The following is a 14,333-nucleotide window of genomic DNA, read 5'->3' on the forward strand; positions in this document are numbered from 1 at the left end:
ATTTCTGCTAATTAGGTCTGAAGAAGGTCTGGAAGCTATTGTGAACTGCTCCACCTCCTCCTCCTCCTCCTTCGGCATGCTCTAGTCCTTACACAAGATGTTTACAGGCCCTGTCAGATCCCTACATGAGGGAATCTAATCTGCCTGCTGTTCCCCTTCTGAAGAACAGCACATCAAAGAAATGGCAGCCTGTTTGATGTGTCTGCTTGCCTCAGAGAATGCACGTAATGGATTAGCAGCAGCTGGAGGAGGGGCCTGCTGGCTCCCAACTATTGCACACAATCTCATCTCTTGGGGCTATGTGTGTGTCATCTTTTGCAGAGGCTTGATCAGGGAGACACAGTCTTGGGATATTAATGCCCGGGCTATCCAGATTTAGAGGGGCGGCCCTTTTAGCTTGTCTATCAGATCCCTGCATTCCTGTGTAGCCTTGCATGTTAAACATGTCGGGAGGAATTCAGCAACATGCTTTTACAAATGTTCCATCAGGACATGCATTTCTGCTTGTCCAATGGAATAATCTCCCCTCTCTTCCTCTTCCCTGGGGGTTCCTCTGGGGGTTCTCCTGCCTCCCCCCCCCCAGCGAATTGGGAAGGTGCGAGGGGAGAGGGAAAAAGCCTTGTAGTTCTAATGAAGGTCCTTGTATAGGCTTCCGCTAGCAGTGCCAGTTAACTGAATCCCAGCTTCAGACCTGACATTTGCAGAGAACTGTCACCTGTACTGCTTTTGTAGCTTTTTATTTTGGTTTTGAGGAAGTACCCACCATGTCTTTGGTATTCTGAAAATATAATGTGGAAGTTATTAGTGTAAGAAGAAAATAACAGGAAAGTGGAGTAAGGCAACTTGAAAAGGAAGGACCTTAGTTTAGAATGCTTCCTTTGCAAGGGACAGTTCAGGGAAACTGAGTATGGAACATCAATCCAAAGAGTGTTGGAAACCTGTTAGATAGAACTCCTGCTTTGAAAGCAAGAAATGATGTAGGAGACAAATCTGCTGTAGGATGTTTCTTGCCAGAAATCCTCAACGATGGCTAAACATTGGAATAGTTAGTAGTGACACAAGCAACTCCAAGGGTTCCACTAGCAGCAGGTTATTTAAAGCATCCTGAAGAAAATTCTGCTGTGTGACCTTATCCTTATCTCACCTTTCTGATTTGCACTGCTTCTATAGAATGAAATTGATTATTACACAAATGTCATGCTCAGAGAGAAGGCTTTTTAGGAATCCTGCAGCTCCTCTTCTGTCCTCACAGGTTTGTCATTGGCAGGGTGCTCTTTTGAGCTTGACCTTGACATTTACTGTTAAGAACTGTTATTGTAGAACTGTCCTGAGTAAGTTCCAGTTTCCAAAGCCTGTACTTTAGGCATATGTCATTCTTCTCCTTTTCAGGAGCATAGCTTCACATCTGCCAACATGAAACACGTTCTGCATTGGAAATATTGGTTAGGTACCAGTCAACCCTTAATGTTGGCGTGACGCTTTTTCTGTTTCACCAAATGCTTACTGGTCAAACACGAAATGGTTTTCTCCATTTGAGTGAACTGGGCTGCTGCACACTATTCTTCCCCCACTGCTGGAAAAAATGTGGGTAGAATTATTTTGCTTTAACCATGTAGCTGAACGGAGGTGAAAGGCGGTGAGAGAGTTTGAAGAGACATCTCTACAAAGATTGGGAACTTCCTTATAAAACCCATTTTTTGTTGGGTACTAATGGGAGTCTACAATATAGTCCATGATGTGTCTTGTTGGCAGTTACTGTCTTCTTGGAGAATGAACTACGGGTTATTATTTAGGACATTTGCCACATGACTTTATATAGGAGGTGTGAATCTAAGAAGGTGTGCTATTCTACTAATTCCTGCCCACCCTTCCAAAAAGAAAACCTTCTTAAAATCCAGTCCCACTAGGCTTAAATCTTGTTGGTCCTTTCCTTTCAGCCTTTCAGTGCTAACCATTCATTTTGTGGTGCTGGTGAATGTAACATAGAATGCCTTTGAGGCACTCTTATTTTCCTGTCTTGACCAAGTATTTTTGTTTGGTGCCTGAAATCTCATAATTCTAAACTGAACTCGGGCACGACAGATTCTGCTTCAGGAAAGAGCAACATTCCATCTTCCCTAGGCCTGATTCAGTCCTAAACAGGAATTGAGTTGGAGTTCGGAATGAAGTCTTCTTGCTGGGTTTTGGATATACTTTTCTCTATTCCTTCTGTATAAAATTGTTAGCAGCAATAGCCTTCTTCCACAGGCAAGTATCCTGTAGGCAGGGGTGCAAAGCATATTCACAAATGCTGGGAGTACCTTTAGGCCTACTAATTTGTCTTAGCCTTTAGCTCTATCTACACCTTTTTTCTACAGCAGGGTTGCTAACCAACCAAAACACACACACACACACACACACACGGCCTTCCTTTCAATATCAGTTGCCTACAGCATACAGAAATCAACAAATGAATATTTTAATAATATTTATTTAGAACATTTATTAGCCACTCAGTCAACTATGTCTTCTGGTGGTTCACACAGAGTTAAGACAATAAACACTTATGTATTAATTTAAATATTAAAGAAAATAATTTCCTGCCTAAAAAACAGAACAAACATCAAAACATCATTTAAAACCTAAGCAGAAGTAATCTGGTCCAATGTCAAAAAAATGAACTTCTAAAATGCCTGGGAGAATAAAAAGGTGTTCAATTTATGCTGAAAGGACTTAATATAGGTACCACCCGGCAAGCCTCAATGAGGAGAGAATTAATATACAGGGTACTACCACCACAAAGGTCCTCCCCTTAATATCATGGATAAAAACTTTATCAGCCTCTAATATATTCAGATAACAATCGAAAAAAGACAGTCACGGAACCCAGAAATTATACAAAACAAAATAAAATACCGTGAAAATCCCTGAAATGAGAAGTAATCAACTAGAAATAATATCTTATGGAATTAAACCAAATAACAAAAATCAAAAAGTTTAAGGAAAAAATTAGAAAAACCTAGAATTGAACAAAGCCATAACGGGATGCCAACTACAAACCTCATTTCACTGAACTATTCAGTTTCCTCAGAAGGAAATAGAGAAATCATAAACCTTAAATGATTTTAAACAAACTCAAGAACAGGGCTGAAACGCTCCTTTGGTCTAGATGTTACTGCTGAGCCGCAGAAGCGCCACTCTAGTTGCGGACTTTTCAGGGTGCGAACGGCACCCCAGAACAGATCATGTCCGTAACTAGAGGTACCACTTTACCCATAGCCACAGCCATACGCCCCTATTTGAACAATAAAAAATCCAGAGATTATGAAACCACCAGATTCACTAAAATGCACCCAGACATCAGCGTAACATTCTCCGACACTACCGTAGTGCCTGCTGCAGTGTCCTTCCTCCATTCTGCGCCCTTGGTGTCTCCTTCCGTCTTTCTCTTTCCTTTCTATCCTCCTCTTCCTGCCTCCCCCATTTTTGTACATTTCTTTCTTTGGCCCTTTCATTTCCTAAGGGAAACATAAACTGCACTGTGGCAGCCATACAGTGGTTTCAACTAGCTCCTCTCTCTTTGCAAAAACTGAGGGAGGTAGAGGAGACTTGTGTGTAGGCACACAGCTGACCTCTGAAGCTCAGCCTTACAAGTTTTCTTTCTTTCTTTCTTTTGTATCTAATTTTTATTAGTTTTCTTTTCTAAGAACAAGTATCAAAATCATTTCCAAACATACATTCTACATTCCCCCCGTCCCATTGACTTCCTTCAGCTTCCCCCTCTGGCTTGTTACATTAAATGATAAAATTTGCTATTCCTTATCTGTCAAAATGTTATTACAATGTTATTCCTCATGCATTTTGTTAAGTAAAGTTGTGAATGTTTATTCAAATCCTGCTACCGAGTCCATTTCTTTCAGTTGTTTCTTCAGATAGTTTATGAAAGGTTCCCATTCTTTTTCTAAATCACTATTGTCTTTTTCATGTAGCTTATCCGCTAGCTTTGCTAATTCCACGTAGTTCATCAATTTTTCCTGCCATTGTGCTTTTGAAGGTATTTCTCCAGTCTTCCAGTTTTGTGCTATTAGGATTCTTGCTGCTGTTGTCGCGTACATGAATATTTTCCATTTCTCTTTTGGCAGTCCTTGATCAGAAATACCTAGTAAAAACACTTCTGGTTTTTTAACAAACGTCATTTTTTCAGTTCATTATGTATCATCTCCCAATTTTTTTTTGATATTACTACATTCCCACCACATATGATAAAAGGCACCCTCCTTATTTTGGATTCGGAGGAGTTTGGATTTGATATCCCGCTTTACCCTAAGGAGTCTCAAAGCGGCTAACATTCTCCTTTCCCTTCCTCCCCCACAACAAACACTCTGTGAGGTGAGTGGGGCTGAGAGACTTCAGAGAAGTGTGACTGGCCCAAGGTCACCCAGCAGCTGCATGTGGAGGAGCGGGGACGTGAACCCCATTCCCCAGATTATGAGTCTACCGCTCTTAACCACTACACCACACTGGCTCTCTTGTGTGCAGAGCCACTCTTTTCTTTCTTTCTTTCTGGCTTGAACTCAAGTGGGGCTGCAAAGGAAGATCCCCGCCGAAGGCAGGGTTTGCAGACACCGCCAGTCAGCTGCAAGCTCCGCTTTCAGTAGGGGTGAGCTCAACTTGAGTTGAGCGAATCCCAGTGGGACTTACATTGAGCACCAAATTTAAAAGGCACGAATACAAGTCCCATTTGCCAAGGAACAATAGGCAGTGCACATTAAGGCTCCCAATGTTCCTCCAGGTATTTGCCTGTCCAGCACCTGATGTCAGGTGTGTGGCCCGAGGGAAACTGTCTTTTGGGCCAGATTAGGAAGCGGGTGGTGCTGTGGGTTAAACCACAGAGCCTAGCACTTGCCGATCAGAAGGTCGGCGGTTCAAATCCCCGCGACAGGGTGAGCTCCCGTCGCTCGGTCCCTGCTCCTGCCAACCTAGCAGTTCGAAAGCACGTCACAGTACAAGTAGATAGATAGGTACCGCTCCAGCAGGAAGGTAAATGGCGTTTCCGTGCGCTGCTCTGGTTCGCCAGAAGCGGCTTAGTCATGCTGGCCACATGACCCGGAAGCTGTATGCTGGCTCCCTCAGCCAATAAAGCGAGATGAGCGCCACAACCCCAGAGTCAGTCAAGGACCTAATGGTCAAGGGTCCTTTACCTTTAGGACCCAACACTTGAAGACCAACCTGAATTGGACTTTTTTGCAAACTGAGTCAGGCTGTGTGCCGTGTTTTAAGAGTCATTCCCTGATGCTGTGTAATACAGTTGGTTTCAGTACGACTCTTTTCTGAAGCAAACCTCCCCCCCCAAAGAAAAACTTGAGAGAAAATAGTGGTTTGCAAATTGAGCATTAATACTGATAGATGTAGACTGGGCTTGGAATATCCACATCCATAGGATATTTGGATTGGGACAGACTTGGAAAATCTCACAAGATATATATCTATATATATTGGATTTGGGTCAGACAGGTTGCTTTTCCAATGGGCTTGAAGCCAGCATAGAATTATCTTAATAGGGCATGCCCGCTTTCCCTTTCCCTTGCAGGGTATACGTGGAGCAGCCCTGTGAGACCTCCCCCGTCTGTATTTACATGCGAGATGAGGTAAGTCAACAAACCCTCTTCTCAGCCATCCCCCTTCATCTGCCACTGAAAATAACAAAATATACCCTGCACAGCTTTCCAGCCTGGAAAATGTGTTCCATCTCTGGGCTTGCTGAAGAAGGGAAATGGAAGAGCTTTGGTCTCTTCAAAGCTTGACGTGTTTGTGTGGGGGAGGAAAAAAAAACCCTCTGCTGGAACATAATCACGGGTCGCTCAGCACAAGCCTCTGAGCCCATAAAACATTCTCAATGACCTGTCTGTGTGTTTTTTTAAGTTCTTTTAAAGCTCAAGAGTCACAACAGTGGTTTCATTTTAATAAATATTTGCTTTTTCCATGTTTTGATCTCTGCAGCATTTTTGTTTTTGTTTAATACTTTATATGTCAGCATTCTGGAGGCTCCCCTTCCCCCAAATAAATAAACAATATCCTTCCCCTGGGTCTGCATAGATCACCCGTATGCTGAGACTAAGAGGGGGTTGATATTGATTCTGCCATCTTGCAAGCGCACAGGATGGTTGTTTGCCCTTGCAGGGTGGGTGGCGGAGACAGTTGATTTTTTCTGAGCTTCCTTCTGGATGAGAAGTTGCCCCCTTGAACATGAATTTGGGAAGTTGTTTAATACCAAGCCAGAACAGTAGTTCATTCAACCCAGATTTGTCTACTCTGACTGGCAGTGGCATCCAATGCCTCAAGCAACACCTGCCTTTCTGAATCTTATGATCCAAGAATCCTTTCTTTCAAGGGTAGGAAACCTGTGGCCCTCCAGACGTTGCTACACTCCCATCATCTCTATCGGCCATGCTGGCTGGGGCAACATCTGGTCATGGGTTCCCCATCCCTCTTCAACTGGAGATGCCAAGAACTGGACATGGGACCTTTTATGCCTGCAAAGCTTCCCTGACTCCACGCTCAACACATTTAAAATAGCATAAAGCTGCTTACAAGTATGACAGAGTACGTGAGGTAGCCCTCAAATTATTCCTCGGTGTCAGTTCTGAGCGTGAGCCTCTTCATAACTAAGAAGTGTGTCTGCCTTCATCTCTTTTGCAGGTAACTGGGAAAACTGCTTTGGAGAAGACAAGTCTGAAGTCACTTGGTCTGACAGGAGGCAATGCTATCATCAGGTTGGGAGAAAGAACAAACTGTCTTCCCTATTAGTGTGCTTTGCTTCCCTCTTTATTTTTTATTTTTTTTTGCATAAGGGATGCATTTAAGGAAATGTCCAGAGACCAATATTTGTGGTATTTGATAATGATTGGATTTTCCTTTTTAGGAAACAGCTGCTTAGATATACTTTCTGTAGCTGCAGCTGCTGCCACTTACCCCCCAATTTTGCTGGGAGGAATTTCTTCATAATGGCTTGTCTGCTTCACTCAGGAGGAAGCACTGTGAAACTCTGAGCAGAACCTTTAACTGCTTCTAGCAAACCATATATCCATGCTTTGCAGCATTCCAGCTGACTGGAAAAGTTTGCCTTCACTGGTTCCTGAATATGTTCTCCTGCACCAGGAAATTGGTCACCTGGTGCCCCCCAGATGTGGTCAAGCTCCAATTCCCATCAGCCCCAGCCAGCAGTGCCAGTGGTCAAGGGTGGTGGGAGATGTGGTCTCTAAAACATCTGGTTCCCGATCCTTGACTTATACATCCCTCCCTATAAATAGAGATAAGCAAGAGAGGACTAGCTTCACATGAGATGAGATTAGTAAGGATGTAGGGCAGGGCTTTCTTAACACCAGTAGCCATATTGTATATCCCCGTGAGTTTTTCCTGGCTCTCTTGCTTTTTTCCTTTTGCAGGCAGTGAAAAACTTAGTCTTCCCATCTTGCTGATTGCTGATGTACTTTTTAACATGAATCTGAAGTTGTTCATTTTGAGTTTGCTGTCTTTTAGCTCTTAAAACATACAACACTATTTGTGAACCCTGAAATGACTAATTTGAGGGTTAGTGGTGGTGGTGGCATTTCTGCCTCTTCCATGCGGCTTCAGGTGTTGGAGAATGCAACACCTGAGTATCTGAAATTAAAATTTCAGGCATGATACTCAAACCCTTGATTAGGTCTTCCAGTGTTTACCTTAGTCACACACTCCTTAGCCTGGGACATGTGGCGTTGCTCCTTTCTCATTATCGTTCTGCGAGCCACTTCATCATTAAAGGAAAAGACTGATTCTAGCTTTCCTGCAGTGGGCTGACCACATAGTTTCTGTAGGGGAGTGATATTTTTCCTGTGTATGTGTGTACATACTTATGTCTCCTGACCTACTTTCTGGACTGCAAGATAGGGATACAGTGGTACCTCGGTTAAGTACTTAATTCGTTCTGGAGGTCCGTTCTTAACCTGAAACTGTTCTTAACCTGAAGCACCACTTTAGCTAATGGGGCCTCCTGCTGCCGCCACGCCGCCAGAGCACGATTTCTGTTCTCATCCTGAAGCAAAGTTCTTAACCTGAGGTACTATTTCTGGGTTAGCGGAGTCTGTAACCTGAAGCGTATGTAACCCTAGGTACCACTGTACTCTTGTTAATTAATAAATCTGTATGTTGTGATTTAGGGACACGGGTGGCGCTGTGGGTTAAACCACAGAGCCTAGGACTTGCCGATCAGAAGGTCGGCAGTTCGAATCCCCGCGACGGGGTGAGCTCCCGTTGCTCGGTCCCTTCTCCTGCCAACCTAGCAGTTCAAAAGTACGTCAAAGTGCAAGCAGATAAATAGGTACCGCTCCGGTGGGAAGGTAAACGGCTTTTCCGTGTGCTGCTCTGGTTCGCCAGAAGCGGCTTAGTCATGCTGGCCACATGACCCAGAAGCTGTACGCCGGCTCCCTCGGCCAATAAAGCGAGATGAGCGCTGCAACCCCAGAGTCGGTCACGACTGGACCTAATGGTTTTACCTTTATGTTGTGATTTGTATTCTGTTAGTTCAGGTCACTTTTATTAGTCGTAGGCTCTGACTCGTTTTCCTCTTTGTCCATTATGCAACTGATCAAAATGGTGGGATAGTGGGTAGGGCTGGTCTCTTTTTCTATAAGAGGTGCAGTGAACTTGGATTGTGATCTGCAACTTTTTAACCTACTCCTTATCGTCCCAAAGTTGGAGCCCCTGGGACAAAATGCCCGCTTTTGTTCATGTAAAGAGTGGCATTTATTTTTAGGCATTGCTTCTGTGGAGTGTTATGTGCCCAGATTTTTCGAAGTTGTTGTTTGTTCCTTTCTTGAGGAAATGACTTGGGGAACTTGTTTAGCCTGAGCTGTTTGTGAATAAGAAAAAAGTCAACATTTCCACTGTCAGCGACTGCTTCACTCTTTCCCTTTATGTCTAGGGTGGTCAAAAAGAAGTCCACCACCTCTGGCCACGCAGAAGCTGGAAGTGGTGGATATCCTTCTGAAGATCTGACAGCAAGGGCACCTTCCAGCGAAGAGCCAGGGGGTCTGCCTGTGCCACATTCAGCTGCCTCCCCAGCAAGCTCAACCTGCAGCGATGAGGCTCTGTTTGCCAGCAGTAGCACCGATAAGCAGGACAGGAGTGCAGAATCTCAGAGCAGCTCAGTGACCTGCCATTCTCCTTCGATGCCTTCCCCATTTGTCCCTTTTGTAGGTGGTGGCCAACGTCTGAGTGGGGGCTCTTCTGTATTGGATGTGCCATCGCCAAGCCTATCAACATCTCTGTCCAGTCCTGGAGGGCCTTCCAAGCCAAAGAAGCTAAAAAACAGTCCAGAAAAGCTAAAGGAACAAAACGAGGTAGAGGTTTGGCTTTCTTACAGTGTTCTGGGGAGGCGGGATTTTCTTTGCTTGTCCCCCTTTAGCACTGGCTTTTGAAGAGATGGAGGAAGCTTGTTAGAGTTCCACTCCCATAATCCTACAGTAAACCTCTGGCCTACAACCTCTGATGTTGATGAACATCACATAGTTTGGGCAGAGTTTGATCTTCGGCCTGCTTGACCTGATGTATTAAGAGTCAAAGTGGAATAAGTTGGTGGGAAAGCGGGAATTTATAGCCCTTATCTGGTGCATTTGAAATCCAAGTTGTTAGGAACCAGTGAAGTTAGGTGAAAGTGACAGGGCTGAGTCAAAAGTGCAGCACAGATCTTAGGGATTTGCTGTGCAGACTGAAGGATTAAGCACAGAAACTGAACTGTACATTCACAACCAGTGGCAGAAAACTATGAAGCTAGTTGCACTCTTCTGCTGAAACTGGAATGGATCTTGATTTACTAAAGCTTCCTCTGGTGTTGTCTCCTGGTCTCTGAATGGATTCCATAGTTGAGAGGTTCTTTGACTTCCTTAACTCAGCAGGACTTCTGCTTCTTCACAGCTTTTCTAGCATCCAAATGCATCAGGAGGGCGAAATAACCCTGAGATCTTATTGGGGTTGTCCTCCAGAAATGAGAGTCGAGTTGCAGCAACTGCTGTTATCCTCTGGTTTACTATAGTTTAATTGACTTTGCTACATTTTTCTTCTGAAACCTTCCTGTTGTGGAATTCCTGAAGTTTTGGTCTCTTGTGACCTTTTTGACTGAGCTAGCCAAGAGAAATGAGTAAAGAAAATAATTAGGAACAGTAAGTGAAACACCAATCCAGTAAGTGAAATTGAGCCAATCCTTCCCCCTGCCCCAGTCTAGGCATATCTTTCTGATGTGCTTGGGATATGATTTGCCCTCAGTCTTTTCCCCTGTGTACCTTCTGATACAGAAAGCAAACATTTCCCTGGCAAGGTGATGTATACCTATGAGCACTCATAACTGTGTGGTCCTTTGTGACCTCTGGTTCTTGAGTGTGTCACTGAATGCTGCCCTACCTTGCTGGCATCCGGGACTAGAAAAGGACCATGATTTAATTCTTGAGGATGCAGCTGAAGGGTTGGCTGGTTTTGTTCAATTCTGATACTTGGATTGAGGCCAGCCTTAACTCTTCTTACATGGTTTTGCCTGTAGCTAAGGAAACCTCCTGTTCAACAACCTAGACACCCTTGACAAACTTGTGTAATGGTACGTTTTTAGAGGAAATTCTTAGTTTACAAAGCAACGTTCTGCAATCAGATGCTTGGTGTCCTTCTATTCCCATAAGCAAAATAAGAACAACTTTGTAAGCGAGTAGTATTTGAACAGATTCAACATTAATAGGGATGTTAAGTTAATTCCCCCCCATACAGCTCGAGTAACGATTACGTGTTAGGCAAACTTGCCATTAAAAATGCACAAAATGGATGGCTGCCAAAGACCTGAGGTCCTTATATTCATGTGACAACAAATCTGTGGGTCACCATGCATACCAAGTAAATTGGACTTGTGGATCAACATGCCAAAAAGGTTGGAAAGCAGGGCCGATGGAGCGGTGTCTCGGGAGCAGCTGCAGGTTCTGTTGGAGGCTTCCCTCCCTCATGCTAAACAGCGTGCGACTCTGACGGCTGCTTTCAGGCCCTTTGATCTCGGGTGCCTTTGCCGCTGATTGATTACGTTGCGCTCCCTCCTCCATTCCTTCCATTCCCTTGCCTTGCTCTCATCAGCAGCTCCAGAATGGGGCTGGCCGCATGGCATCTGCTTTTTGTCCCTTTTCAGTCCAGAGGGGGAAGAAGAAAAAAACCCCAAAACAAAACAAATTATTTTTAAACATCAAAGGTCCATTTTAGCAAAAGAATCTTCCCATTAATGTTGTGCCTGTGTGTGGTTTTTTGGATTTGATGGAAGAGGCTGGATAAAATCTGTGCCGGCGTCCCTCCACTTCTGGGCTGGGGATGGTTTACAGACCAGCCATACTTTGATGTCAAAACATTAATTATTAGAAGGTAGCTTAGCTCCAAATTCCCCTAGAGATCAGAGACTTCTGCAGTGTGGGAGAGGAGCTGGTTTTGCCCCACCACCTTGCTTTAACGTCACAGCAATCCCTGCCACCCTTTTGACTGTGGACCGCAGTAATACGTAGGAGTGTAAAGGGTAGGTTTGAGTGACAAGGCCAAAGCACTGGGCTAATGGATGGCCTGTAATACTGTTGGCAAAGGATCTCTTGAGAGTTTTGGTTTGGAAATGCGTACTGAAGATTGTGGACGAGGGCTAGTAGTTTCACATTTATTACTCCCTTAAGTGCTTTTTGCAGCGGTTTCCAGAATTGAAGAATCATCTCAGACAAAATGACCACCGAAGAACTCTTGTCATGCAACCTGCATGCGAGCATCATAGCTAGTTCTTGACATCCTTCTCTGAAGGCTATGATCAGACCATGCAGCCCCTCCAGGCATTGGCTGATGATGGTGTTGAGAGTTGTGGTGCTGCCCATCAGCCCCTCTGTTACAACTGTACACCCAAAGCTGAAAGTTGACGCGGTAAATTACATCATATTGAAGATCTGCTGGAAGGGCTTGGTATTCAAAAAGTCCTGTTCCCTTTGTCTCCATTTTTGGCAGCCCTCCCTAGCCACACTGGAAGTTGCCAATGTCCTGGGTTTGTTTAATAGTCTGTAGAGAGGAATGTGTTGCATTGTTTCTGTCCTCAAGTCAATTACTTGTTTCTAGACAGAGCCCTTCTGGGATTTGCTTCAGTTATTGAGCAGTCAGTGCTGCTGAGAGAAGAGACAAATGTTGACAGTTCAGATTATGGAAGAATTTTATACCAAGCAAGTTGTATTGAGTTGGTGGGAAAGACCTGAAGATCTTAAAGCAGGCATAGAGAATCTCTGGCCTGCAGACCTAATCTTACCCACCAGCCCCCAGTGCTCTCCCTACACGCCCCCCCCAGTTGTTCTGTTCTGCCAAGAGCTGGCAAGGCAGGAAAAGAGCAAAAATGTGTCTCCCAGGGAATCATCAGACTTTGTTTCGTGCTGCCATGGGTGAATGGTATTGGAGTGATGGAGAAGTTAGTGTGCCAGGCTTAAAGAGTTCTTCCATCTTGAAGTAGACCATAAAAACACAGCTTTAAATGGGCATTAAAGGATGGAAAAAGAACTGTGGTAAGAGGGATGTGACACTTGTGAAATGTCCCATTATATTATCCCAAATGAACCTTGACTTTAAGCCAGCCTTTTTAACCTTGGGTACCCAGATGGTGTTGGACTAAAACTCCCAACATTCCTAGCTAGCAGGACCAGTAGTTAGGGATGATAGGAGTTGTAGTCCGACAACTTCTGGAGACCTAAGTGGTTGAGAGAGGCTGCTGTACCTTGTGTGATCCTGTAATAGGTGCAGTAGTTTGGTGCTCTCGGATTAAACCAGGAATTTCTGCCAGTATGCTAGCTGGCTCTTGATTCTGGGCTCTCTTCTTCACATAGGGAATCTGTGGTGTGGGAGTTAATTTTTCCTCCAGACTTTGCTAGGAGTAGTAGCTGTCTTTGCCACACACACAAACACACACCAATTTTTGATTGGATCTTTCCAGTGTAGAGGTTAGAGGTGTGGAAATAGGACCGTAGGTTTTAGATGGGGTGTCAAAGGACCCTTTTACATCACTCTATAGTAAATTGCTCCTAGCGGCTGTCCCAGACTGTCAGTACAAGGCGGTTGCTTATCCATTCTGCTTCTTCTGCCAGTCCCTAAACAACCAGCGTAAGGCGACAGTAGTCTTTGAAAGAGGACAGATTGGCAACTCACGGGTACTTCTTGTGCTTTCTGCCCAGAGAAAGCTACAATCAGGCTCCTTCACCCTCTAGTTAGACCTAACTCTCTTCAACTTTCTAAAAGTAGCTGAGCGTCCCACCCACGCAACCTCACTCTTTTAACTTCCCAAATTACCCTCTGGTACCCACAAATAGAGAAAATCTTGCCTTGTAATTTGTGTTGTCTCTACTGACAATTGAGAGAGACTCCTTCTATTCCCAGAGGGCTTGTTCGGGGTGGGAGGGGTGGTGGTGATGCTGCAAAGAAGTGAGAATAAGATAGGACAGTAGATGGCCAGGGATGTGTGGGTGGGAAAGAGGGCACAGACAGGGATGTGCTAGAGACATTAAGCGTGGGGGGTATGGGCGATTATAAATAGGAACGTCCCAAGTTCACAGAGTCTGGGGCCAGGCTAAGCAGATCATTGATGGTCAAGGATGCTGGTCTTCAAAGCAACCTATTAACAATACAGACCAAGTGGTGCCATCATTTTTTAGCTCTGGATTTACAGAGTGTCAGCCAATAGCTCTGCAGTGCAGCACCTTCTCTTTTCTGTCAGAAGTAGCAGGACTATTTGCCAACTGAATGGAATCTTATGCATGCATGGAGGGGAAACTGAAAAGGGAGACTATATCAGCAGTGGCAACAAAGCCTCTTCCCCTCCATCCTTCACAAAGTTGCCTGTTTAAATCTCTAATCTGTAGGAATTCTGATGTAGATTGGTACTTGCAGATGCAGGTTATTCCAGTGTGTGGGGTGCAGCTGATCACCAGCTCCCACAAGCCCCAGGTCTTTCTGCTTCCAGTTGAACATACAGCGTGGTATCAATGTCAAGCTCACTGTTCAGTTGTTGTATAGCCTTAATGCTTCTGCTCTATATAACCTGCTATAAGCCACCAGTGCTGGGTTCAGTGAAATCTGTCTCTTGTTCATGCTTGTCACTTCTGCATAACCATTTCCGAGTTCCTTCAGTCTCCCCAAAACTGATGGAGGCTTTCCATAGCAATCTTGGCTGAATCAGTTCTCCATGGGCAACATACCTGATGTGGACAAGGAGGAGTGGCAGCAGCTTTCAGGCTATAAAGCATGCAGAGATTGCTACTTAACAGACTAATTCTGAAACTCAGAAG

General features: G+C 44.5%; 1 protein-coding gene across 2 annotated transcripts in view; it reads left to right on the top strand.

Moving 5' to 3' along the window:
- Nucleotides 1-14,333, top strand: part of ASPSCR1 (ASPSCR1 tether for SLC2A4, UBX domain containing) — a 66,142-nt gene that overhangs the window by 21,584 nt on the left and 30,225 nt on the right. For both annotated transcript variants that reach the window (XM_053375691.1, XM_053375693.1), the window contains 3 exons: nt 5,570-5,627; nt 6,679-6,752; nt 8,942-9,359. In XM_053375691.1, coding sequence (XP_053231666.1) covers nt 5,570-5,627; nt 6,679-6,752; nt 8,942-9,359 — 550 coding nt within the window. The remainder of the gene's footprint in view (nt 1-5,569; nt 5,628-6,678; nt 6,753-8,941; nt 9,360-14,333) is intronic.

This window comes from Podarcis raffonei, chromosome 2 (genome assembly GCF_027172205.1).
Source record: "Podarcis raffonei isolate rPodRaf1 chromosome 2, rPodRaf1.pri, whole genome shotgun sequence".
NCBI classification, from domain to species: domain Eukaryota; kingdom Metazoa; phylum Chordata; class Lepidosauria; order Squamata; family Lacertidae; genus Podarcis; species Podarcis raffonei.